Raw genomic sequence first — 25,153 nt, 5'->3', positions numbered from 1 at the left:
ACATGTAGTCGGAAGCATAGAGGGGTTTATTGTTTTCCCAATATGCTCTGTCACACAAGACAGACATTCTCTGGTGCTTTATGGGATGGACACTGTCAGAATTAGCCACATTCTCATGAGAATTAAAGGGAATCTGTCATCTAGAATCATCGTTAGGAGATGCAGACACAGGTAGTTGTTAGGGTATAAAAAGAAACTGGACATTTCCTGGAGCAGATGGTTGTTACCAAAATTATAAAACTGCCTTTTTATTTCTCAGCCAAGTGTCATGGAGGTGGAGTCAACCTGCTCCAATGCCTCAGCCTGGCTTATCCTGGCTTGCACTCAACTCCCAGCCCTACCTTGATTTTAAGCCGTACCCTGTATATCAGTCAAGGAGGGTCTGGGAGATAAAGGCAAGCAAGGAACCATGCCAGGCTGCAGCACTTACGCAATTTGGCCTCGCCTCAACACTTGGCTGAGAAATAACAAGGCAATTTTATAAGGTTGGTAACAACAGCTCCAGTAAAGGTACAGTTTGCTTTTATACCCTAGTAGCTATAAAATGGTGTCTGCTACAGTGGAGAGATTTCATTTACAAGTCTTACACAGACTTTGTTCTCAAATCACTATAATATGCCACCAACATACGTTTACAATGGATGTGACCACTGTGACCTCCGCAGATCGCTGGAATGAAGTGAAAGCAAAGTGCAACTATGTCTACTTTTAAACAGTTTCAATGCACGAAATGGAAAATCAGGACAACTCACCATGAACGCTTGAATCTTCTTTATTCGTATACAGATAGTGATCCCCCGACCTACGATGGCCGCGACATACGATAATTTCAACATACGATGCTTTATGTCGGGGCCATCGCATAAACGGGTATCCGGCAGTGCAGAATACTTCAGCTGCTGCCCAATAGCCGTTTAAGGAGCTGCATGGCCGTCGCTCTCCTTTGTCGTCATCACGTCGCCGCGCACGCCGTCCCGTCATCCAATAGGAGCGGCGTGCATAGCGACGTGATGACGGCAATGGAGAGCGACGATACTGGCCAGCAGCGACGGTCCGGAGCGGCGAGGACACCCCGGGGATGTGAGGACAGCGACAATCCAGGGCAGCAGCGACGGTCCAGAGCGGCAGAGACACGCGAGTGTAACTCTGTATATTACTATTGCACGGATCCCTCAACATATGATGGTTTCAACTAACGATAGTTCATTTGGAACAAATTACCATCGTATGTTGAGGGATCACTCTACATGTAAATGCACATGGTAACGTGTGGACAGACAAACACAGGGATCCTTCTAAGAGGCGGCGGGTGCCGCTTCGTGCAGAACAAGCGCTTCAGCTGGCCTGAGGCCAGCTGAAGCGCTTGTTCAGCACGAAACGGCACCCGAGGCCTCTTAGAAGGATCCCTGTGTTGGTCCGTCCACACGTTACCATGTGCATTTACATGTATCTGTTTGCATACGAATAAAAAAGATTCAAGCATTCATGGTGAGTTGCCCCGATTTTCCATTTCTTGCCTTGAAACTGTTTTCAAGAGAGCCATTACTGTCAGTGAGCGTGACCGTATGCTATTATTCCAGCTGCTGCATGTAGGGGTAGCGTGTCTGTTAAGGGAATTCGCATCGTAGTTCTTCTTTTTGGAACGTATGTCTACTTTTACCTTTGCTTAACTTTCTTTGCCGGTCATACAAATGGCCCAGTAGAGTCAAAGGCCAACCCTGCAGCTGCCTGTAGAAAGCAGATTGAAGACATCAGGAGACAATGTAGCATGGCGCTTTGCTACCAATTGTTGGGAAGTAGACCTTAGTGGCAAGCTTTACACTTATGACTGAACGGTTAGCACTTTGCAGTAATGCTCAGTAGCTGCACTTCAGGTTTGATGTAAATGACACTACCTATTGTGCCATCTTTGCCATTCACTTTTATTAACTACTCAAGCAGAAAAAATTAAGCATTCTACCCTACAGTTTTAAGACCAAACAGACCATTTTTGGCTGATCCTGCACAACTGAATATGTAGCACGGCCCTTGCTCTGTGATTTACCTGACATGTGAAGAAGGTCATTTGGGAATTACATATTTCCATCTATATAATATGGTACAGACTGCTCGTGCCTGTATACTCTATGCATCAGAGCAGATTACTGCTCTGCAACAAATTCTACCCAAAAGCAGCTCTCACATTAGGGACCAGATACTGAATAATTGAGGAGACTATGTAAATTGGCAGCAGCAGGTCATTGGTCATGCTTCAGATCCTCTGCACAGGCAATAAGGTTCTTTATGATGGATAAAAGGACAATTATGGAACAGTGAAGGTTACAGACAGGAGTGTCTCTTATCAAGTTATGTTCTGGAAAGTTTTATAAAGTTTATCCACATGAGTTTATACACATGATATGTCCTGTTCTATCAGCTGATTGGCAGGTGCTAGGAGTCAGACAAGCACAAATATAATATTGGAGGCCTATGGTAAGAATAGTAAGGACAAGAGACAAAAAGAAAAACCACACAGGCGCCTAGTGCATTATCTCAAGGTAGCGATTAAATTTGGAAAATGTGGTAAATATTGTGCTCACCTTGAGCACAATAGATATGCGCATATCACCCCGATACAAGGGGTACACACGAGTAGAGGTATCCGGGGGGTGCTGAGATGCCGTAGGGATGTGGAAGCCGGTGCAGGGCTATCCACAATGCATACAGTCGGATAAGTAGAAAATCCCTCTTTAGGCGCTGCTTCTCCCGATGGATACACTCGAGTCAGGTAGTCGATTAAAAGATGATTTTTATTTTAACCAATGACGTGTTTCGTGTATTAACCCTTCCTCAGATTGGAAGGGTTAATAATACCTGAAACGAGTCATTGGTCAAAATAAAAATTATCTTTTAATCGACTACCTGACTCGAGTGTATCCATTGGGAGAAGCAGCGCCTAAAGAGGGATTTTCTACTTATCCGACTGTATGCTAAGAATAGGCCATCAATTTTCAAAAAAATGGAAAACACGATCGTAAATCAAACGCATTTGCCATTTTTGTCTCCAATGTCCGGACATACCACAGCAACGTGACCAAGGTTGTACCAGACCTCAGCGACTTCCTCATCATTCTCAGCCAAGGACAATGCTCTCTCAAAAGAGGTCAGGATCATGTCATATTGCTGGGAGTAAAAACAGCACAGCCCCAGATTGTTGAACAGCTCACAGTTGTACACCCCCATCTGCAGGAGGCGCCTGTGGAGTAAAAAAAATACTGTTATTAGATGGAGAAAAGAAAATGAGGCCCCCCCTTCGTTCCCCACCTCCACCCCCAAAACTTCCCAAAAAGGATGTCCACCTTCCCATACATATTTTTATTTTAACACACAAACTGAGGAAACTTTGCAACAGAAGCGAAAAATTTCCTAACAATTTGTTACTACAGCTCCTGTGCAGGGCTATGAGTCTCCGTGGTAACAGACAACAAACAAGCTGTATAGTCTGTTCAGCAGTGATAGGAGGATGTGACGGTTCCTAGAGTCACCCTACCCCTTCGCTATTTTGCCTGGGCTCCCAGAGTGACTATGGGAAGAGTGACTGAGCGGAACTCAGACTAGCTTCAGGGACGAGCGTAAGTAAGACCGGGACTTTGATGGACTTTATTATTATGAATTATGACCATAATTCATCATTAAGTTATTACCACACGACAACATGCCCGTTATCAATCCGATGGATACTTTTCAAACAGGTGGCAAATGGCTGTAAAAGAATCCCATTGATGTCAATGCGATTTTTGACAATTCTTTATCACCCGTTTGCTTTCCTTTCCGTTATTTTTTTGCAGGCAGTATTTTTTCTTCCATCATGAATAACGGAATAGAAATGGATATTATAAATTTTACATTGAAGTTTATGTGTAACGGATTGAAAACGGACGAGCCTTTAATGTCTTCGTTTGCACCCGTTTTTTTTCAATCCGTTTTTGATCCATTTTTACATCTGAGCATGCTCAGAGATCGTGTGAGGAGCAAAGAAGTAGCCAGACACAAAAACGGAAAATGAATGGATTAACAACTGATGCAACAGGGTGCCACTTAATGGCATCCTTTTGCATCAGTTTGCATCCGTTTGTTAGCATGGTCTGTTTAGCATGGGACGGGAGAATAGCGGGACGGGATACAATGGCCCTGTGAACCTCGCCTAACCCGATATCTCCAGATCAGAGGTTATAACATTCAGTATATAATGTGCAGTATTTCTTATCACAGTCAGTATGTTACTTATGGCCCCAGAGGGGATAACTTGCTGTGATTCTGCCATCTAATTTTTTTTTTTATTCCTCCGTACACTGCATGGTGAGACTTTCCAATTTTCAAGTGACAGCTGCAGTCTACAAAACACAATGCAGCGTGCAAGTGCTCCTATGTACTGCAGCTGGGGCTCAATATCCGAGTGGAAACAGTGCTTCAGTGACAAGAACAATGTTAGCCGCATCTCAGTTACCAATGTTTTGCTCAGATCAAAAGGTTTTAGGAAATATGGATAGAAAATCAGGTTCGTAATACACTTGTGTGAAAGCTGGCTTACAATATGTCCTTTCAGGACTAAAGCAATGAGAAAGATTTATCAAAACCTGAGTTGCCCATAGCAACCAATCAGATCGTTTCTTTCATTTTTGAAAAGGACTCAGAAAAATTAAGGAAGCGATCTGATTGGTTGCTATGGGCAACTCAGCAACTTTTCCTCTGGACAGGATTTGATAGATCTCCCCCAATCTGGTTAGATATTACATTATAAAGGTTAATGACCTTCGTATTTGTAACAGAATTATTTCACAATGCAAGGGAACAAACTCCCATTTACATGATGCAGGTTGTTTTTCCGTTGTATAACCACCTGAACTCTATTTCACTGAACTTTATTATTTTTTGGCCTATGTTACCTATATTGCGCAACTAACCTGTAAAAGCGGAGAGCGATCTCAGGTTGGTCAGTATAGAAGTGGTTACTTCCTATACAGGCGATGGCCTCCACATGGGTGTTGTCCTGCTTGAGAAGCTCTTTGTAATATTCTGTGGCAGACGTCAGATTGTTCATTTCCTAAATGACAAGAAGGATGAAACAATATAGAAAGACACTAAGGCAAAGTTGGCTGTAAAAACCAGTGGCATGGCTATATGAGGTGGTAATTGCGATTAGACCCCGAAACCAGGAGGGTCCTGAAGCCCCCTTAACATATCTGAGTGGTCACTAGCACCAGTTATTTGGGTCACCATTAACTGTATTTGTGTCCTGAGGACACAGTTTGAGCTACAACCAATGGCAGAGCAGTGATTACTTAGTTTATGCCTAATGTGCACAAGTCCTTCCTTGTGTGTGTAATCACATATATACAGTCCCCCCCACCACAAGGAGAACTTCTGCATTAGGACCCATCAAGCTTAGAATATAGTAAATAAGCCCCAATGTACCACATTCAAATTTTTGTTATGTAAAATGTTATCAGCAGCAAAGTTTGTGACCTCAGACACATTACCACAGATATAAAATGTTTATTATAGAGATCTGTACATGACCGGTTATTGGCAGTGATTTAATACACAGTAAAAGACAGCAGTTGCTGAAGCCAACCTCATGGATTCGTGCCACAGCGCACAGAAGTGTCACTTCTTTAGGAAACCGGTCCAAACCTTGTTTATAGATAGAGAGCGCTGTCAGAGGTTGGTCCATGCGAGCGTACACCTGAAATACAAAAGAAGAAACTTTGTAAATCATTTCCTGGGTTATAAAAGGATTTTGCTGCTCTGTACACAAAGTATTGTGTAATTTATTAAAGGGGTATTCCGGGTTTATGCATCTTATCCCCTATCCAAAGGATAGGGGATAAGATGTATGATCGTCTGGGTTACGCCGCCGGGCACCCCTGCTATCTCGGAGCAGCCCCCAGAATTCTGTGCCAGGTGCTGCTTCCTAGACGGGGATGTGACATCACGGTCATGCCCCCTAGTGACGTCACACCACACCCCTCCAATCAAGTCTATGGGAGGTGGCGTGACGTCACGTCCCCATCTTTAACTATTGCTCTTCTACTACGCTGCTATAATTTCTCTCTGGAAAGTCATAAGAGAAGATAATAATGCAATATGGGAAACCTGCAAATCAGCTTCTGAGAAAATACATGAAAAGAAAAAATGAGATGAAAGGTATCTGTAATCAAAACATCATTCCCACTGTTATAGATCTCGCAGTGTGTGGCCTTTAACCCATTAACGACGTGAATGTACGTCCTGGTGCGGCGGTACTTCGCACATCAGAATGTACATTTACGTCCTGTACATCAGAGCAATGCTCGGGTCATGTGCGACACGTCCTGGTAAACATGAAACCGGTAAAACCTCGAGAAAGTGTGCAAAGACGACCAGGTAGCCGCCTTGCAAATCTGCGAGGCCGAGGCTTTATTCTGGAGAGCCCAGGATGCCCCAACAGAACGAGTGGAATGAGCCACAACCCTGAAAGGAGGAATCTTCCCCTTACAGTGATGGGCTTCCGAAATGGCAGACCGAATCCACCTAAAAATGGTGGCCTTGGAAGCAGGTTGTCCCTTGCGACGACCCTCCGCAAGGACGAAAAAGGAATCACACTGACGAAACGAAGAAGTGATGGAGAGATAAGACCGAACAGCCCAAACCACGTCCAGCTCGTGCAGTAAGCGCTCCCTAGGATGAGTAGGAGCCGAGCAAAATCACGGGAGGACAATATACTCATTGAGATGAAAAGCAGAGACCACCTTAGGTAAAAAGGAAGGGTCTGGCCGGAAAACAACCTTGTCCTGGTGGATCACCAGAAACGGAGAACGGCAGGAAAGAGCTGCCAATTCAGACACCCTCCGGATGGAGGTGATAGCCACAAGAAACGCCACTTTCCAAGAAAGGAGGCGGAGAGACACCTCTCTAAGGGGCTCAAAGGGTGCACCCTGGAGGGCACTCAGAACCAAGTTCAAGTCCCAAGGGGGAGAAGGTGACCGATAAGGAGGAGCAGCGTGCGCCACTCCCTGCAGGAAAGTCCGGACATGAGAATTAGAAGCCAGGGGCCGCTGGAAAAGAACAGTAAGGGCCGAAACCTGACCTTTAAGGGAACTAAGAGACCATCCCAGTTCCAGCCCCGGCTGTAAAAAGGAGAGGAGACTGGGAACTGAGAAGGTCACCGGGGAGAAGTCCTAAGCTTCACACCAACGAAAAGAAGACCTCCAAGTACGGTGGAGGGCTTACGAGCCTTGAGCATGGTGTGAATGACTTGTGAGGAGAACCCGCGGGCCCTCAAAACCGCGGTCTCAACCGCCACGCCGTCAAATGCAGCGACTGTAAATTGGGGTGGCAAAGAGGACCCTGAGAGAGAAGGTCCGGGCGAAGCGGAAGGCGCAGAAGGGCGTCGTCCAGGAGCCTGACTACGTTGGCATACCACGACCTTCGGGGCCAATCTGGAGCTACCAGAAGTCCGGAAACGACCGCTGCCTTGAGCTCTTCCTCAGCACTCTGGGAAGGAGCGGAAGAAGAGGGAACAGAAAAGGCAGAGCGAACCCCGTCCAAGGAATCACTAGGGCGTCCACGGCCAAGGCCTGAGGGTCCCGGGACTTGGACACAAATGGAAGAATTTTCCGACTGTGCCGGAATGCGAAGAGGTCCACGTCCGGAAAGCCCCAGAGGCCGCAGAGCTGCGTGAAGACCTCCGGATGAAGAGACCACTCGCCGGGGTCGGGTGAGGACCGACTGAGGAAGTCCGCTTCCCAGTTGAGCACTCCTGGAATGTAGATCGCCGAAATGGCCGGAACCTTGCTTTCCGCCCAGATGAGAATCTTGGTCACCTCGGCCATGGCTGCCGAGCTGCGAGTGCCGCCTTGTCGATTTATGTACACCACATCAGTGGCATTGTCTGACTGGACACGGACAGGACGGGACTGAAGCCGGGACTCCCAAAGAAGAAGACAAAGAAGAATCGCCCGTAATTCCAACATATTTATCGAAAGAAGGGTCTCCTGGGGAGCCCAGAGACCCTGAACTGTCCAATCCCTGAACACGCCGCCCCAGCCCGACAGGCTGGCATCCGTCTTAACCACCTGCCAATGAAGGGGAAGGAAAGACCGCCCCTGGAGAAGAAGGGGCGAACGGAGCCACCAGAGCAGAGACTGATGGACCCTGGGAGGGAGAGTAATCTGATGATCCAGGGACAGAGGCGACCTGTTCCATCGAGAAAGAATCGCCAGATGGAGAGGGCGGTAATGGAACTGAGCAAAGGGCACGGAATCCATGGCTGCCACCATCCGACCCAGGACTCCCATACAAGTGCGGATGGAGACTGATGCCCGAGTCCGCAGGGAGCGGACCCCGACCCCTGAGCGCCAGACACTTATCCGGCGGAAGATAAATTCGGGCAGAGGCCGTGTCGAAGCGAAACCCCAGAAAGGTTAGAGACTGGGTAGGCCGGAGGACTGACTTGTCCCGATTGACCAGCCAGTGGAAATGAGTCAGAGTGTTGAGAGTGACGTCCAGATTCTCCAGAGTCTGGGCTCTGGATGGAGCCTTGATGAGAAGGTCGTCCAGATAGGGTATCAACGAGATGCCTCTCGATCCTAACAGGCCCAACACGGCGCAAGGACCTTCGTAAAGACCCGAGGAGCCGTGGCTAGGCCGGAGGGAAGAGCTACAAATTGAAAGTGCCCCTCCGGAAGCGCAAAGAGGAGGTACCGATGATGGCCCGGAAATATTGGCACATGGAGGTAGGCATCTTGATGTCCACTGAGGAGAGGAACTCCCCCGTTCCAGGGACGCCACCACCGAGCGGAGAGATTCCATCCGGAAGTGGCGGATGCGAAGATGACGGTTGAGACGCTTGAAGTCTAGGATTGGCCGTACAGAACCGTCCTTCTTGGGGACCACAAAGAGATTTGAATAAAAACCCCGAAAATGTTCCTCTCGGGGGACGGGAACTATGACCGCCTGGAGAAGCAGGGACTGGAGAGCCGCACGAAATTGCTTCGCCAGGGGAGGAGACCGGGGGGCCCGGGATCGAAGAGAAAAAAAAACTGACTAGCTCAGAGCCTGAAGGCGGCTATATCCTGCTGGGAGGAGCCAACTGTTTTTGTTGCCATAGGGTCACCTCCTAGAGACAGCAAGATACACCCACTGTCTGTGTCCCTCAATGGAGCCGATAGAGAAAGAGGGATTTTAAAACGTAATAATTTGGTTAAAAGGTTTGCAATTTTTTTTAAGCCCAACAATAATAGAAAAGTGGGTATCCTTTTAATCATATTGACCCACAGAATAAAGAACACGTCATTTTTACCGTAAATTGTACGGCGTGAAAAAAAAAAAAACCTTCAAAAATCTGCAATTTCGCTTTTCTTTTTAATTTCCCTACACAAATAGTATATTTTTGGTTGCACCATACATTTTATGGTAAAATTAGTGATGTCAAAGGACAACTGGTCGTGCAAAAAACAACCCCGCGTCCTAGTCTGTAGAAGGAGAGAGGAAAAAAATGAAAATGCAAAACTAAAATGGGCTTGGTCCTTAAGGGGTTACAAGAAAGGAGAGAAGTTCTTCGGAAATGCTATAAAATGTAAGTTTTACTACTTATTAAAAGATTCTCAAATATATGGTGTGTGGGTATTTATTTTGCACAATGGCAAAAATGTTCCCATTGTGCAATATAACTACTCACACACTATATATTTGAGAATCTTTTAATGATAAGTACTGTATATACTCGAGTATAAGCAGAGTTTTTCAGCACGATTTTTCGTGCTGAAAAGGCCCCCCCTCGACTTATACTTGAGTGAACTCTCCACCTGTCAATCCCTTCTCAGTGGTCTTCAACCAGCGGACCTCCAGATGTTGCAAAACTACAACTCCCAGCATGCTGAGGTTGAAGACCACTGCGGCCTTCGTCATCATCCAGACCCCCATTTAGTTTTCTACTCCCCTCCCATCAGTTGGAAGAAAGGGTGAGCTGGCCATCTATGCTGCAGGGACTGTCCGGTGGGGAGGGTTAGTCGTTCCGGCCTGTCCATCTTCACCGGGAGGCCCTCTTCTCCGCTCTGGGCCGGCCCCGGAATAGTGACGTTGCCTTGACGACGCACAGGGACGTCTATGCACAGCAGACGTCTGTGACGTCCCTGCACATGAAAGTCCCTGTGCGTCGTCGTCAAGGCAACGTCACTAGTCCGGGACCGGCCTGGAGCGGAGAAGAGGGCCTCCCGGTGAAGATGGACATGCCGGAACGACTAACCCTCCCCACCGGACTGTCCCTGCAGCATAGATGGCCCGGACCAGCTCACCCTTCCTTCCCACCGAGGGGAGGGGAGTAGAAAACTAAATAAGGGTCTGGATGATGACGAAGGCCACAGTGGTCTTCAACCTGCGGGCCTCCAGATGTTTCAAAACTACAACTCCCAGCATGCCTGGACAGCTGATGGCTAGCCGGGCATGCTGGGAGTTGTAGTTTTGCAACATCTGGAGGTCCGCAGGTTGAACACCACTGAAGGCGGTGATGATGAAGGGGGGGGGGGATGATGACGAGGGGGATGATGACAGGGTGATGATGATGGGGGTGTTAATGACGGGGGTCTGGATGATGACATGGGGGGATGATGTATTTCCCACCCTAGGCTTATAGTCGAGTCAATAACTCTTCCTGAGTTTTTGGGTTGAAATTAGGGGCCTCGGCTTATACTCAAGTATATACTGTAGTAAAAGTTACGTTTTATAGCACATCCGGAGAACTTCTCTCTTTTCTTGTAATATTCATGCTGGATATTATTGACAGTACTTGGTGGTCAACGTAGGACCCCAGACTTTTTTTTACGTTTATAGATTATCCTTAAGGGGTTAAACAACCGGTTGGACTAGTGAAAAATTATCTGACCCTATGTCCACCATAGAGAAATTCTTTATTCATATTACCTTCCATGTAAAGATATTATAATGCAGAGATCTCCAATCTGTCAAGCTGTGGGAAGTCTACAACTCCCAGCCATAGGCGGTCAAGCCTTGCTAAGAGTTCTAGTTTTGCAACAGCTGAAGAGCCACACGTTGGGGGTTAACAGTTATAATGTAATAATAAAGATTCCAGAAACTTACTTTTCCCAAATACAGGAAAGTATCCACCATGTCCTGATGTGCGAGGGCCGACTTAAACTGATTTTCTGCTTCACGGTACAAGCCCAATCTACAAAAACAACAAGTATAACAAGTGGTATTAAGGAGGGGCACTGATCCTATATATCCTGATAGGTTTTTGCAGGCAGCTCTCATAATTTGAGGACTAAAGAGGCCAGAGAATCAGGAGATTACCGGAGGTCACAGTAGAGGTCACACAATGTTTACGGTAGTTCTACATTTGGAAGGAGCTTGTGTTTGTTGATGTCATTCACAGCCATTTATTTCTTACTATGCAGCATGTACTATTTCTATCTCCATTAATCCCACACGTCAGGGGAGTGAGCCCATAATAAATACATATAAGCTCTTAGGCTAGGGCTACACAGCAGCTTTGGCCGAGACGCTGGTCTTGTGAACAAAGATCCCCGTTACCTAAATTGCTCCACATCAGTTAATGGAAATGAATAGGGCTGTGTTGCAATGTAAAAGTGGTTGTGACCAGGACCCAACAATTGCCAGAAACTAATCCAGGGTGGACTTCTGGTCACGGTTATTTGCTGGTTGCAACACAATCCTATTAACCTGTTATTAACTGCATTTCAGCTGCCTAACAGGTATTGTTTGGTTGCACAACCTATGTTACAGCCAAAGTTGCAGTGTTAAATGAGTACTCCACCCCTAGACATCTTATCCCCAATCCAAAAGGATAGGGGATAAGATGTCTATATGTCTGCACATGGGGGTCCCACCACTTGGGACCCCCGCGATCTCTGCTGCGGCACCCCAGACATCCGGTGCACGGAGCAAATGGGCGGGGGCGTGACAGCTCTCATAGCCTTGCATTGAGGGGGCGTGGATGTCAAGTCACGAGTGGGGTGTGGCTGTAACATCACGAGCCTGCAACGCTGCACGCGACGCTCTAAATGAAAGCCAGGTGGCAGCAGGGAGATTGCGGGGGTCCCCAGCGGTGGGACCCCCGCGATCTGCTGCCACCTCTGTCCATGTCTGGACAGGAACTGTCTGGAGTAGGAGAGGTTTTTTCTCCTGCTCCAGACAGTTCATGACATGGACAGAGGTGTCAGCAGAAAGCATTGTGGTCAAACTGGAAAGAACTACACAACTTCCTCTGAAGCATACAGCAGCTGATAAGTCCTGGAAGGATTAAGATTTTTAAATAGAAGTAATTTACTAATCAGTATAACTTTCCGGCACCAGTACCCTTTTAATATCTGCCTGAAGAGTGGGCTCCTGTTTTACACAGGGGTATTACAGAACTCAGGAGAAGTACTGTATGTAAAGCAGATCACTGAGAAATAATCAATACTGGAGGACTTATGATATATAAATGATACAAAGTATTACACAAGATCATGGTAAACGCAAAAGTGATACAGACACCATGAGGAATAAAGAAATAAGATATAATGAGTGTACTATAGAGATAATACTACAGAAGGATATGCACTGCTGGATCATACCTGTAATAGCATTTTCCCAGCTGGACTTTCCACCACCAGTCCTTGAACTGAGCATTTTCAGTGGCTAAAGCAGCCAGTTCCAAGGCCTAAAAAACACAAGTATAAAAATACTAATATACTATATAAGATTATTTTGTATCTAACCTGCAGACTTGGATTGGCTCTTTTAGTAAATAAAACATCAGGTCATCCTAATGCCTGACCATCACTGTCATCTGCACAGCCTGAGGGGCTTAGAATATTATATTATATTATATTATATTATATTATATTATATTATATTTATATTTATATATATATATATATATATATATATATATATATATATATACACACACACACACACACACACATTCTCCACGTCCATAATTCAAAATAAATAAAAAAGCAGAAAATGTAAAAACAAAAAAACAAAAAATACAAGGATTTTCTCCAATAAACTTATAAACGCGCACACACACACACACACACACACACACACACACACACACACACACACACACACACAACACAAGAGATGAAACATTTGAGGGTAATGTCCCCCTAACCCAAGGTGGTTCTCCCCCTTTTATGAACTAATAACTTTTGTCTTCAGAACAAGCAGTACTTTGTACAAGTAACACAATAAGTATATATTATTTTACATGTTGTAATATTAGTTCCTCCCATAAAGTGACTATGGGTACACCAGTACCTTTTCCCTCTGTACAGAGATATGCAGACACCTATTATACCAGTGTCATGCTCTACCAGGCTTTTGTAAGAGATATCCCTGGGGATCTTTAGGCTCTCCATAGTGATACTAGTCCAGGTGATCATGTGGCCAGGGCTTATGTTCATAGCGAGGGGGTTGCTGTGTGTATTGCAGCTGTATTTAGGCTGAAGATAGTGTGGGTGAAGTCTTTGTGATCACCTTGATATAACAGTACATCACAGTGTTATTATGAGTAGATGCAGGAATGGGTTAAAACCGGTACAATAGAAGGAGCTTACTATCATTACACACAATTATAACTAATTAGAGGTGAGCGAATCTACAGTATTTTCACACAAATTCATTATTTTCCATCTTTTTTGGGGTCTTGCAAGATTGGTCCAGCAGTCAATTTGGCCACATTTGCACAGAAACTTCAGGTATGACACCGAGGTCTCTTGGATACAGCCCCAGAAGACCTAAGTGTCATACCTGACGTTTTCATGCAATTGTGAACGTTTCAACTGCAAAAAGAGACAAATTGCTGAATAATTCAATAGACCTGGATTCTGGTGGAAATACTGATAGTGATTTGCTAACCTCTACAAATAATGACAGAAATTCTGCTAAACTTTAGAAACAGAGTTCTTGGAGAGTAAAATCTTACGTTCTTCACATCGTTTTCATGGTGGAAGATGAATTCAAACAACGTCTGCAAAAAAGGAATAGGAAACTTAGAGATCACTATATAGGAGACATGTCTTTTTATTTTTTTTAAGGCCCCTACTTTTGTTGGTTTGCTCGGTAAGCGTACAGATGATTCTAGCGCTCACTTGATAGTATATAACCTTAGCATTATTCCATTATAGAATTTGAGTTTCCCCCATACTGACTTTGCTTTCATCTCAGAAACTATTACTGACTTTAGTTATAGGGAAACAAACACTGACCTTCGCCAAGTTGGGACTCTGCGCATATTTAGACAGATTTAACCTGGACAAGTTAATGAACGGTCCGTCTGGACTGGTCAACATCGAAGCCTGGGGGGGGGGTAATAAAATACAATATATTAGTTCAGGGAATAACTTACCAGACAAAAGTATAAAACAGTGAAAACACCATCATATCCATTGCAACATTAAAGGCCATGACCACTAACTTCAGTTCTCACTTATCCACAGGACAGGCTATAAATGTAAGATCACTGTGGGATGGACCGTGGGTCCCTAAATGAAACAGAAGTGACCTTGCATGGGCACCACTCCATTCACTGCTATGGGACTGACAGCGATAGCCTAGTGCAGTGGTCTTCAATCTGTGGACCTCCAGATGTTGCAAAACTACAACTCCCAGCATGCCCGGACAGCCAACGGCTGTCCGGGCATGCTGGGAGTTGTAGTTTTGAAACATCTGAAGGTCCGTTGGTTGGAGACCACTGGCCTAATGAGATCTCAGTTACTTGGGACAGCAGTGAATAGAGCACAATGGGCACTTAGAGACCACCACGGTCTTGAGGAGTGGGGGGGTCCAGGTGGTATTCCCATAACTGATTGCCCCTGCGTAGCAGAGCACCTGGCTACCTAATGTTCAAGGGAACGACATCCCCCATCTAAGTGATTAAATCTGGCCACAGCTTTCTGCAGTACAGTGCAAGGAAAAATTAGAAGGGGGCGCAACACTTAAAGTGGTATTCCGGCCAAAGACATCTTATCCCCTATCCAAAGAATAGGGGAGCACCCACATTCTATGCCTGCTGCTGCTCCAGTCTCAGAAACCTCTGTGTTTCTGGGACTGGAGACGTGATGTCAGGCCACGGCATTGAATGCGGGTGCTGCACGAAGATCACAGGGGGTCCCAGCGGCGGGACCCCTGCGGTCAGACATCTTATCTGCTATCCTTTGGATAGGGGATAAAATATCTTTGGATGGAATACCCCTTTAACCAGTACTGTGCCCCTTCTTCTAAGTGATTGTCGGGGTCCCAGAGGTAAGCCCACCTGATCAAAGTGATCGCTTATCCTACCAATACATAAGACAAAAAGAGGAGAGTAATCTGTTAACTCTTTCCTAATTACCGTCCCAAGTCGAATGTATCGTCCAGAGGCACTGGTGATTGGTCGGGCTGTGTGTGCAGTTCTCGGGGTGCGGATTGCCTGCTCCATGGTACCCGGCCGGCCAGACTGTGTACTGGGCCTTACAAAGCCAGTGAGTGGCCGACCTGACTGAGTAACAGGTCTGCAGGGAGACACACACATTCACAGTCTTAAACACCTGAATGTCTCTGCACAAGAAAAAAAAAAAAAGTTATGAAGTAACTTACCGTACTGCCGGACTCGGACCCTCAAGTTTCTTTGCTGTTGCTTGTCTGAGGGAAGTCCCAGGACCTGTAAATAATTTACACACATCTTATATGAGTCAATGAAGTAAAATGCGCTCATTGAGAAAATACACAGCTTTAACAACTTTAAATTATAGATATATAATAGAGCCAGGCGGGCTGTATACATATTTAATCAGGTTAGTGGAGTGTAACATCTGCTCCACAGATCACTACTTGGCTCTAATCTGAAAAGCTAAGGGGATTAGTATTTCAGGTAGAATTTCCTTCACCGAGTACTACAACTAGAGGAAGTTAAGGAAAAGGAAGCATAAAGAGGTCTAAGTGATAGAGATCGGACTAGGGAAGAGTGTGGGGGGGGGTCAGAGACTTCTAGGGTGCTCATACATGGTATGGATAAGCCATGGGGACCATTGGCAGTTTACTGTGAATTGCCATAGCTTTGTGGCAAGTACAGGTGGTGGAGTGTGGTCATCAGCGTGAAACAATACACAGTCCCCCATGGCTCAGCGCATGTAGGAGTACCCTTATGCCACTTATATAGAAGACCCCCAAATAACCCCCTTGCCCTCCAGGTCTAAGGTGACATTACATCCACCATTTTTATACACACATTTTAGGTCACATTGCCGTTGTGTTCCGTTCTGTTTAGCTTTTTTTGGAACTGAATGCCCCCAAAACAGGTTGGAGCACAAGTGACTCCACCGGGACACAACAGATCCCACTGACTTGAATGGGGTCTGCCGGGGATTCGGTAGATTATACAGGAAATTTACCAGTCCCGGTGATATTGTACCAGAGGACGTATCTGACTTACGTGCCACCTGAGCAATAGAATGATCATCCAATGTCATCTCAGCGATCCCCTCCTGATCCACATCAATCTCATCCACATAAACCATCTCCGTCAGGGCTCGGGTCTTCAGGCTCCATGCTGCCTACAGGGAGACAGTAAAAAAAACAAGTAAGAATCAGGCATCACACACAGTCTTCACTGAAAGGACAGGCACAGACGGACGGCCATAAGGACGTGGAGAGATGTCCCAAAGTATTTCTAGCTTGAACGAAAGTGCTGCTTAAAGGGCCGCCACACCCATTCCATATATCTCTATGAGACAGCCATTCAGCAATCTTTGGTTCTCCCATAGAGATATATGAAGAGGGCCTGGCGGTCCCCGCTTCGGGCAGGGGTTGTGATGTGCTACTCCCAGGGAGTCTCAGTGGGATCCTGCAAATAGGGGATAAGTTTTTCTGTAATGTTTAGGATGAGACATCTCGTTTAAAACATACAATGCATTCCAGAACTTCCAGCATGGACCGCTTCTTTAGAAGACCACCTCCTTGTCCAGACCAGAAGACCATTTTTAGTACAATTTTGGGTATACATTATCTTTGTATTGTATAGCTAAATTGAGGGTGGGTGCAATCAATAGGGGATCCCAGGTCACAACAAATAACCAAAATAATACTGCAGCACTCCAAAGAAGTAGTGGAAAACGTTTATTTAATCTTACGCATCATGGCAATGTTTCGTGCAAGAAGCCTTTTTCAAGCAGTTACAAACAGTGCAAATGGTGGAGTATAAATATGGCGGATGACGTGACATCACAATTACATCACTAATTAACATAACAATATAGGTGAATACATACGAAATAGTGGCGATCAGTGTACAAAAAACAGTGTAGTGCATTTCAATCAGGTATGGATCATTACATACAGCATGTGTGGATACAAGTGTAAAGTACAGTGACAATACAGTGGTATAAATCATGTAATAGACTTAGAGACGGAAACTCTGGGCGGATCCTGCATGACGGCACAAAAAAGCGCTGGCAATACGTGACAGGTGCAAGCCGAGCGCTGCACAGAATGTAGACTGGGCACTGGGGATCAACTGGAAATGTGTGTAACTGCGCAAGTGCGCAGCTGCAGAAAGAGCTCCGCAGCCATGCTTAGTATTGGCAAATATAGGGAGAGCGTGCGCGCGCAAAAGTGACCAGGCTCAACTGAGGACAGAACTATATCCGCCCAATATCCAATGACCCATCTGACGTGGAGGACGACGCCACTGGCGGCTCCGTAAAATCCCGGGGACACCAACCCAAGACACACCCTCCGAAACCAGCAAGGAAAAAGCAAAACGAATATGGTAAATATCTCCTCTATTAATCGGTCGTCTGAACAATTGAATTTACTGAGTATGGGTTTACGTTTTTGTCCAGCTAATGATGTAGACTGGTTTTCTCTAGAAGTTGACGTGCACCAATTTTTTCAAAAGCTCAAGCTGAAAGTGTGGTTTGCTGATCCGACTAATAAACCAGCCGGGATCACACCTGCACTTCCAGCTTCACCTCCCCCCCCCCCCCCCCTCCTTCAAAATTTGTTGATTACGATTTACCAAAAAAAAAGGGTAAATTTATACCATCTGTTTCATCTAGTGCTTTGGAAACATTCTGCTCATTTGTTCATCACAACATTTCTGCCTTAAAGGGGTACTCCGCTGCCCCAGCATTCGGAACATTTTGTTCCAAGCGCTTGGAGCAGGCGGCGGGGGTTGTGACGTCACTGCCACGCCCCCTCAATGCAAGTTTATGGGAGGGGGCGTGGCGGCTGCACGGGACCCCCGCAATCAGATATCTTATCCCCTATCCTTTGGATAGGGGATAAGATGTCTAGGGACGGAGTACCCCTTTAAGGTCTAACACACACACACACACCGGTTGCTACATCCTAACCTCACATGTGACCAGTTACTGGCACTCAACACATTTATCCAGGACCACAATCTAATTTTAAAACCCACTGACAAAGGCGGTGCGATTGTGGTCCTTGATAGAAGCAAATACATCCATGAAGCCTTACGTTAACTTAATGATTCCAGCACGTATCAGGTACTCCCAGGTGACATTGAAGCTAAATTGGACTGCATTCTCAAATATGCATCAGAACAGAATTTAATTAATGAATCTCTTTGTGACTTTCTTAAAGTGGTACACCAGGTAACACCGGTTTTATATTTGTTACCCAAGGAAAATACACAAGTCTTTGGTAGATCCCCCTGGAAGACTGATCGTCTACGGGCAGGACTCAATCACTAGTTAGGTGTCCATATTCTTGGACCACGTCCCTATGCAACAATGCAAAATCTTTTATGCATGAAACTTCTGATTTCCTGAAAAAACTTGAGTCCATTGTTATATCGGGCGATGTTATTTTGGCATCATTTGATAGTGAATCTCTTTATACATCAATCCCCCATGAGCAGGGTATTGCAGCCATTGCCAATGCGAGTACGCTAGATTTATCTCCCGCTAAAGTTCACTTTATTACCCCATTGCTTGATTTTGTTCTGTCCAATAATTACTTTACGTTCAATAACACTTTTTATGCACAGATTGCCGGAACCAACATGGGGAGCAATGAGGCCCCAATGTATGCCAATGTGCTTGTGGCGTCATTGGAGGAGTCGCACATCTCTCCACAACTCTCCACTAATTTACTAAACCAACCGACTGTAATTCTATCTTGCATTATACCAGTCGATAACCACGACCCATGGACAGATCATTGCCACGTAGTCAGATGCTCCGAGCCAGACAAATCGTTAGCGACGAAACGCTAATCTCCACCACACTTGACAATATGGCTGCTAATTTTGTTAAAAGAGGGTACCAAAAAATAACTGGTCACACAATGCAGAACTGACATACTCACCATTGATCGTAACACATTGATTAATGACACCGATAACCGCATTGCCTTTGTAATTCAATGACCAATCCACTGCTATCTCCCATATTATTAAACAACAATTGGTATATACTCAAACGTGCATTTCCAGATATTTGTGAATTCCAATCTCTTCCACTTTTGTTCAAACAGGTGACAAATTCACGAGATAAGCTTGTGAAAGCTCCACAGGGCAGAGGTATTTAACAGTGAAGAACAGAGGCAGTTTCCCCTGCTGCTACTGTATAAACTGCCCGAAAATGTTGAAAGGGCCTTCTATCACACATCCTAATACTGGCACAATGTATAACATCAGGCACTACTTAACATGTACCTCCAGTTTTGGTGCGTATGTTTTACTGTGCCCATGCAACCTTCTGTACATATCTGAGACACCTGGCGAGTTCCGTGCACGTTTCAATCAGCATCGTTACACGATATGTAAGGGGAGACTTGATCTCCCAGTGCCCAAGCATTTTATTGAATGGCCATACTGAATGTGATCTACGATTCATTCTTATCGACCACATTCCACTGCTTAAAAGAGGGGGGTGACCACATCGCAGGTCTTTTATGCTGTGAGCTGCGATGGATCTTTGAGTTTCATACACTTCGACCCCATGGTCTCAATGTTGATTTTCCGATTGTGAATGTTTAAATCACTGTTTGCACTTGAATCTTAGTAAATTGTTCCCCCCAGTTATGCTAGTGTTACATTTTGCAGTTTGAAATTTTCATCTCCTCTTTTTTATTTTGTATTTATTAGTGGGCACTGAAGCTCAATCGGAATACAACATCTGATCGCCCCCTTTTCCATTTGGTTTCCGTCTCTGTAAGTCTATTACATGATTTATACCACTGTATTGTCACTGTACTTTACACTTGTATCCACACATGCTGTATGTAACGATCCATACCTGATTGAAATGCACTACACTGGTTTTTATACACTGATCGCCGCTATTTCATATGTATTCACCTAGATTGTTGTTGATATGTTAATTAGTGATGTAACGTCATCCACCATATTTATACTCCACCATTTGCACTATGTAACTGCTTGAAAAAGGCTTCTTGCACGAAGCTGAAACGTTGCCATGATGCCCAAGATGGAATAAAAGCTATCCCGGTTTTCCACTACTGCTTTGGAGTGTTGCAGTATTATTTTGGTGATATATAAATAAATATATATGTCTGTGTTTTCCCCATGCTAACCATCAGGAGCATCTGACCTCCATAATCTGCAGAAGAAGCAGATGTCTATCTGTGGGGATCCCGCTGCACGGAGTCTCTCGGGCGATTACCATGCTGGTCGTTGTTTTTAGGCATTACAAATGAAAACATGAAGCGGAGCAGACAGTGGCGAGCGTGCATAATAGAGGAAATAAAAAGCAATTTACAGCGCTGTCAGAAGGTTCCTACACAATCTCTGCTCCCGCCTGCGGTGGAAATGTAATGTCAGTAATGCCCAGCGGGGGCCGGGCCACAGTCTGGTTACGGTGCAGGACGCTAATTAAAATACGGGAAGAAACTAATGAATATCCTGAGGAAAATGCCGGACGGATCCAGCAAGGAAATAAATTCATGTTTAACAAACTGAATGGATGAAGTGCAGAGCTGGGTATGTCAGGGAGGATTATATCCGCATTTAAATAAAGTTATTTCAACTAATAAATCAGGAGTCATCACTGCCACCCTGCAGACCATGCGCTATAGTATATGGAGGCACAATAATCTGTATACAGACACCTACAACTGTGCCCACATATGTAACAGAGCTACCACCTACTTATCTCTAATAAGAGAATAAAAAGTGGCCCATAAAAGGTACCCACTATCTATGAAAGACAATATAACCTGCTGCGGCATAACCAAAATAGTGAGTACAGCTCTGGAGTATAATACAGGATATAACTCAGGATCAGTACAGGATCAGTAATGTAATGTATGTACACAGTGACCTCACCAGCAGAATAGTGAGTGCAGCTCTGGGGTATAATACAGGATATAACTCAGGATCAGTACAGGATAAGTAATGTAATGTATGTACACAGTGACCCCACCAGCAGAATAGTGACTACAGCTCTAGAGTATAATACAGGATATAACTCAGGATCAGTACAGGATAAGTAATGTCATGTATGTACACAATGACCTCACCAGCAGAATAGTGAGTACAGCTCTGGAGTATAATACAGGATATAACTCAGGATCAGTACAGGATAAGTAATGTAATGCATGTACACAGTGACCTCACCAGCAGAATAGTGAGTGCAGCTCTGGAGTATAATACAGGATATAACTCAGGATCAGTACAGGATAAGTAATGTAATGTATGTACACAGTGACCCCACCAGCAGAATAGTGACTACAGCTCTAGAGTATAATACAGGATATAACTCAGGATCAGTACAGGATAAGTAATGTAATGTATGTACACAGTGACCTCACCAGCAGAATAGTGAGTGCAGCTCTGGAGTATAATACAGGATATAACTCAGGATCAGTACAGGATAAGTAATGTATGTACACAGTGACCTCACCAGCAGAATAGTGAGTACAGCTCTGGAGTATAATACAGGATATAACTCAGGATCAGTACAGGATCAGTAATGTAATGTATGTACACAGTGACCTCACCAGCAGAATAGTGAGTGCAGCTCTGGGGTATAATACAGGATATAACTCAGGATCAGTACAGGATAAGTAATGTAATGTATGTACACAGTGACCCCACCAGCAGAATAGTGACTACAGCTCTAGAGTATAATACAGGATATAACTCAGGATCAGTACAGGATAAGTAATGTCATGTATGTACACAATGACCTCACCAGCAGAATAGTGAGTACAGCTCTGGAGTATAATACAGGATATAAATCGAGATTTTCCTAGCTTGTGACGGAAAATATTAGTTATATGAAGACAGGAGGCGAGTATCTTGCATTAATCTTTCTTTATTAATGCCCATAGCAGAAAAATTAGAACTTTCAGTTTTAATGTATTCAAAGAAAAAACTTTTCTCAACTACAACTCCCAGCAGCCCCTCTGAGGACTCTGTAGCCAATCATAGCCCAGGAGGCTCCTATAAAGGGGGCTGCTGAACCATAACTCCTCCTCTTTCTTGACTCGACGTCATAGCCGACACTGTATAGTCGATACCAACTCATTCTCGACTCCATCTCTGCATGACGGACACGAAGAACCAAACGCCACTGCACGACCAGCTTCGGGACAGACATCTTCTGGAGAACCGAACAGTAGAAAACGTCCCAACGGGGACCAGGAACAACTCAGCCGCTGACACCTAGACACCGGCGATCTTCAATATCCTGAAACCAGAAAAGAAAAGAACACCATAACAGGGTTGGGTCGGGAGGGAAGATACTCGCCTCCTGTCTTCATATAACTAATATTTTCCGTCACAAGCTAGGAAAATCTCGATTTATATATCAGACAGGAGGCTCATATCTTGCAAGTTCAAAGCTACAGCAAGAAACATATCACAGACATGACATAATGTAGAGCAGAGTTAACCCACGGTAGATAGGACCGACATGGATACATGAGACTCCGGTCTGAAATAAAAACGTCTAAAAGTCGTCTCCGACGCCCAATCCGCAGCTAAGAGCAGATCTGAAAGAGAGCCCCCAGAAGCAACAACTTTAGTGGCCATCGCTCCCCTGGAGGAATGCGCACCGAAAAGAGAGATATCTATCCCCGCCATCTCCATGGCGGACCGAACCCACCGGGCCAAAGTAGCCGATGACACCGGTAGGTGGGGTCGGACATAGGAAATGAGGAGCTGAGAGGAATCTTCTGACCGTAATCCCGCCGTCTGCGTTTCGTATGCTTGGAGGCATCGAACTACGCAGAGACGAGGATGCTCGGGGAAAAAAGGATAAAAGACCGAGTGAATTCCGGTCTTAGTCCTACGAACGACCGAAAACCGAACGCCTTCCGGCAAAAATTGACGCCTGGAGACATCCAACGCTTTCACGTCCGATATCCGTTTTATGGAAACCAGACATAAAAGGACGGTCAGCTTGAAGGATAGAAGCCGTAACGAAAGGTCGTCATTATCCGCCCAAGTGGAAAATAATTGCAGGAGCTTGGAAACATCCCAAGTGGCCTGGTACTTGGGACGCGGGGGTCGTTTAAATTTAATGCCCCTCAAGAGGCGGCACACTAGAGGGTGCTTGCCAACAGGCAGGGTGTCTACAGGACAATGGTAGGCTGATATAGCCGACCGATAGACATTAATGGAACTAAAAGATTTCCCTGCTTCAAAGGAATCCGCTAAGTAGTTGACCACTACGGGCACAGAGGCATGAATCGGATCAATCTGTCGTTGATCGCACCAACGGACCCAGAGTCTCCAGGCCGATCGATATGCCGATCGAGTCCCGGGGGCCCAGGCCAGGGCAAGGAGATCCCTAGCTGATTTTGAAAGGTCGTTATCTGACTCTGAGACCCCGAAACCAACCACGCGAGGAGAGGCAGGTTGCCCTCCAACACCAGAGGGTGGAGACCCTTGGTCGGATTGGTGAGAAGGTGAGGGAAATGAGGAAGCAACCGGGGATAGTCGATCGCCATCCCAAGAAGGAGGGGAAACCACGGTTGCGTCGGCCACCAGGGAGTTATCAACGCAATCGTCGCCCCCTGGTTCGCCACGTGAAGGAGAACCCTGGGAATCATTGGGAACGGCGGAAACGCATAATGCGTTCCCTCCGGCCAGCGTTGACGAAACGCGTCTATTGCGCAGGCCTCCGGATCCGGCCTCCAACTGTAGAAGCGGGGCAACTGATGGTTGAGGCGGGAGGCGAATAGGTCCAAGCGAAATGGACCCCAGAGTCGTTGCAACGCCAAGAAAATTGGCCGATCCAATTTCCAATCGCTGGCATCGATCAGGTAGCGGGAGTTCCAATCCGCCACCGAGTTGGAAACCCCCGGAATATATTCCGCCACTGGAATTATGTTGCGGAGAAGGCAGAAGTGCCAAAAGTCCTTTGCGATATCCGCCAGGACTTGTGACCTCGAGCCTCCCAAGCGGTTGACATATTGGACCGCTGTCACATTGTCCATGCGCAATAACACACAGCAATTGCATGCGTGTGGTAAGAAACTTCTGATGGCGAAAAAGGCCGCCAGGAGTTCCAGCGCATTGATGTGCAAAAGAGACTCTTCTGCGGACCATGTCCCTCCTGTGGAGGACGCCCCGCACCGAGCACCCCAGCCCTGCCGGCTGGCATCCGACTCTATGATGAAGTCCGGACTGGAATTGAATATGGTCTTGCCGTTCCACTCGACGGCATGTCGAAGCCACCACTGTAATTCCTCCGAGACCTCCGGACAGAGGGGTACCTCGTCCGCATATCTGAGACCTTGTCGAAGGTGCATAGCTTTTAATCTCTGGAGGGCCCGATAGTGGAGTGGGGCCGGAAAGATAGCTTGGATGGACGCCGATAGGAGGCCTACCAATCGAGCCAGGGTGCGTAGTGAAACACGACTCTTGCGAAGCACAGCCCTGATTTCTTTGCGAATGAGGGCTAGTTTGGACGTGGGAAGCCGGAGGACCGCCCGATTGGTATCTACCAGAAAGCCCAGGAACTCCATTTCCTGGGCCGGGGCGAGAACCGACTTCTCGTGATTGATCAGGAATCCCAAGGCCTGTAACAGAGAAACTGTCCACTCCATATGGGTAATGGCCTGATCTCTGGATCGAGCCATGATAAGCAGATCGTCCAGATAAATAATCATCCGTACCCCTCTG

General features: G+C 45.8%; 1 protein-coding gene across 2 annotated transcripts in view; it reads right to left on the bottom strand.

The window, feature by feature from the left end:
• Positions 1–25,153, bottom strand: part of TTC8 (tetratricopeptide repeat domain 8) — a 42,634-nt gene that overhangs the window by 6,978 nt on the left and 10,503 nt on the right. For both annotated transcript variants that reach the window (XM_056545626.1, XM_056545627.1), the window contains 10 exons: positions 16,466–16,586; positions 15,631–15,694; positions 15,386–15,545; positions 14,262–14,351; positions 13,979–14,023; positions 12,618–12,703; positions 11,119–11,206; positions 5,615–5,725; positions 4,944–5,083; positions 3,061–3,235 (listed from right to left, as the gene is read on the bottom strand). In XM_056545626.1, the coding sequence (XP_056401601.1) occupies positions 3,061–3,235; positions 4,944–5,083; positions 5,615–5,725; positions 11,119–11,206; positions 12,618–12,703; positions 13,979–14,023; positions 14,262–14,351; positions 15,386–15,545; positions 15,631–15,694; positions 16,466–16,586 (1,080 nt within the window). The remainder of the gene's footprint in view (positions 1–3,060; positions 3,236–4,943; positions 5,084–5,614; positions 5,726–11,118; positions 11,207–12,617; positions 12,704–13,978; positions 14,024–14,261; positions 14,352–15,385; positions 15,546–15,630; positions 15,695–16,465; positions 16,587–25,153) is intronic.

Source organism: Hyla sarda, chromosome 11 (assembly GCF_029499605.1).
Source record: "Hyla sarda isolate aHylSar1 chromosome 11, aHylSar1.hap1, whole genome shotgun sequence".
Classification (NCBI taxonomy): domain Eukaryota; kingdom Metazoa; phylum Chordata; class Amphibia; order Anura; family Hylidae; genus Hyla; species Hyla sarda.
The sequence above is the reverse complement of the archived record's forward strand: the minus strand, read 5'-3'. Positions and strand labels throughout refer to the sequence as shown.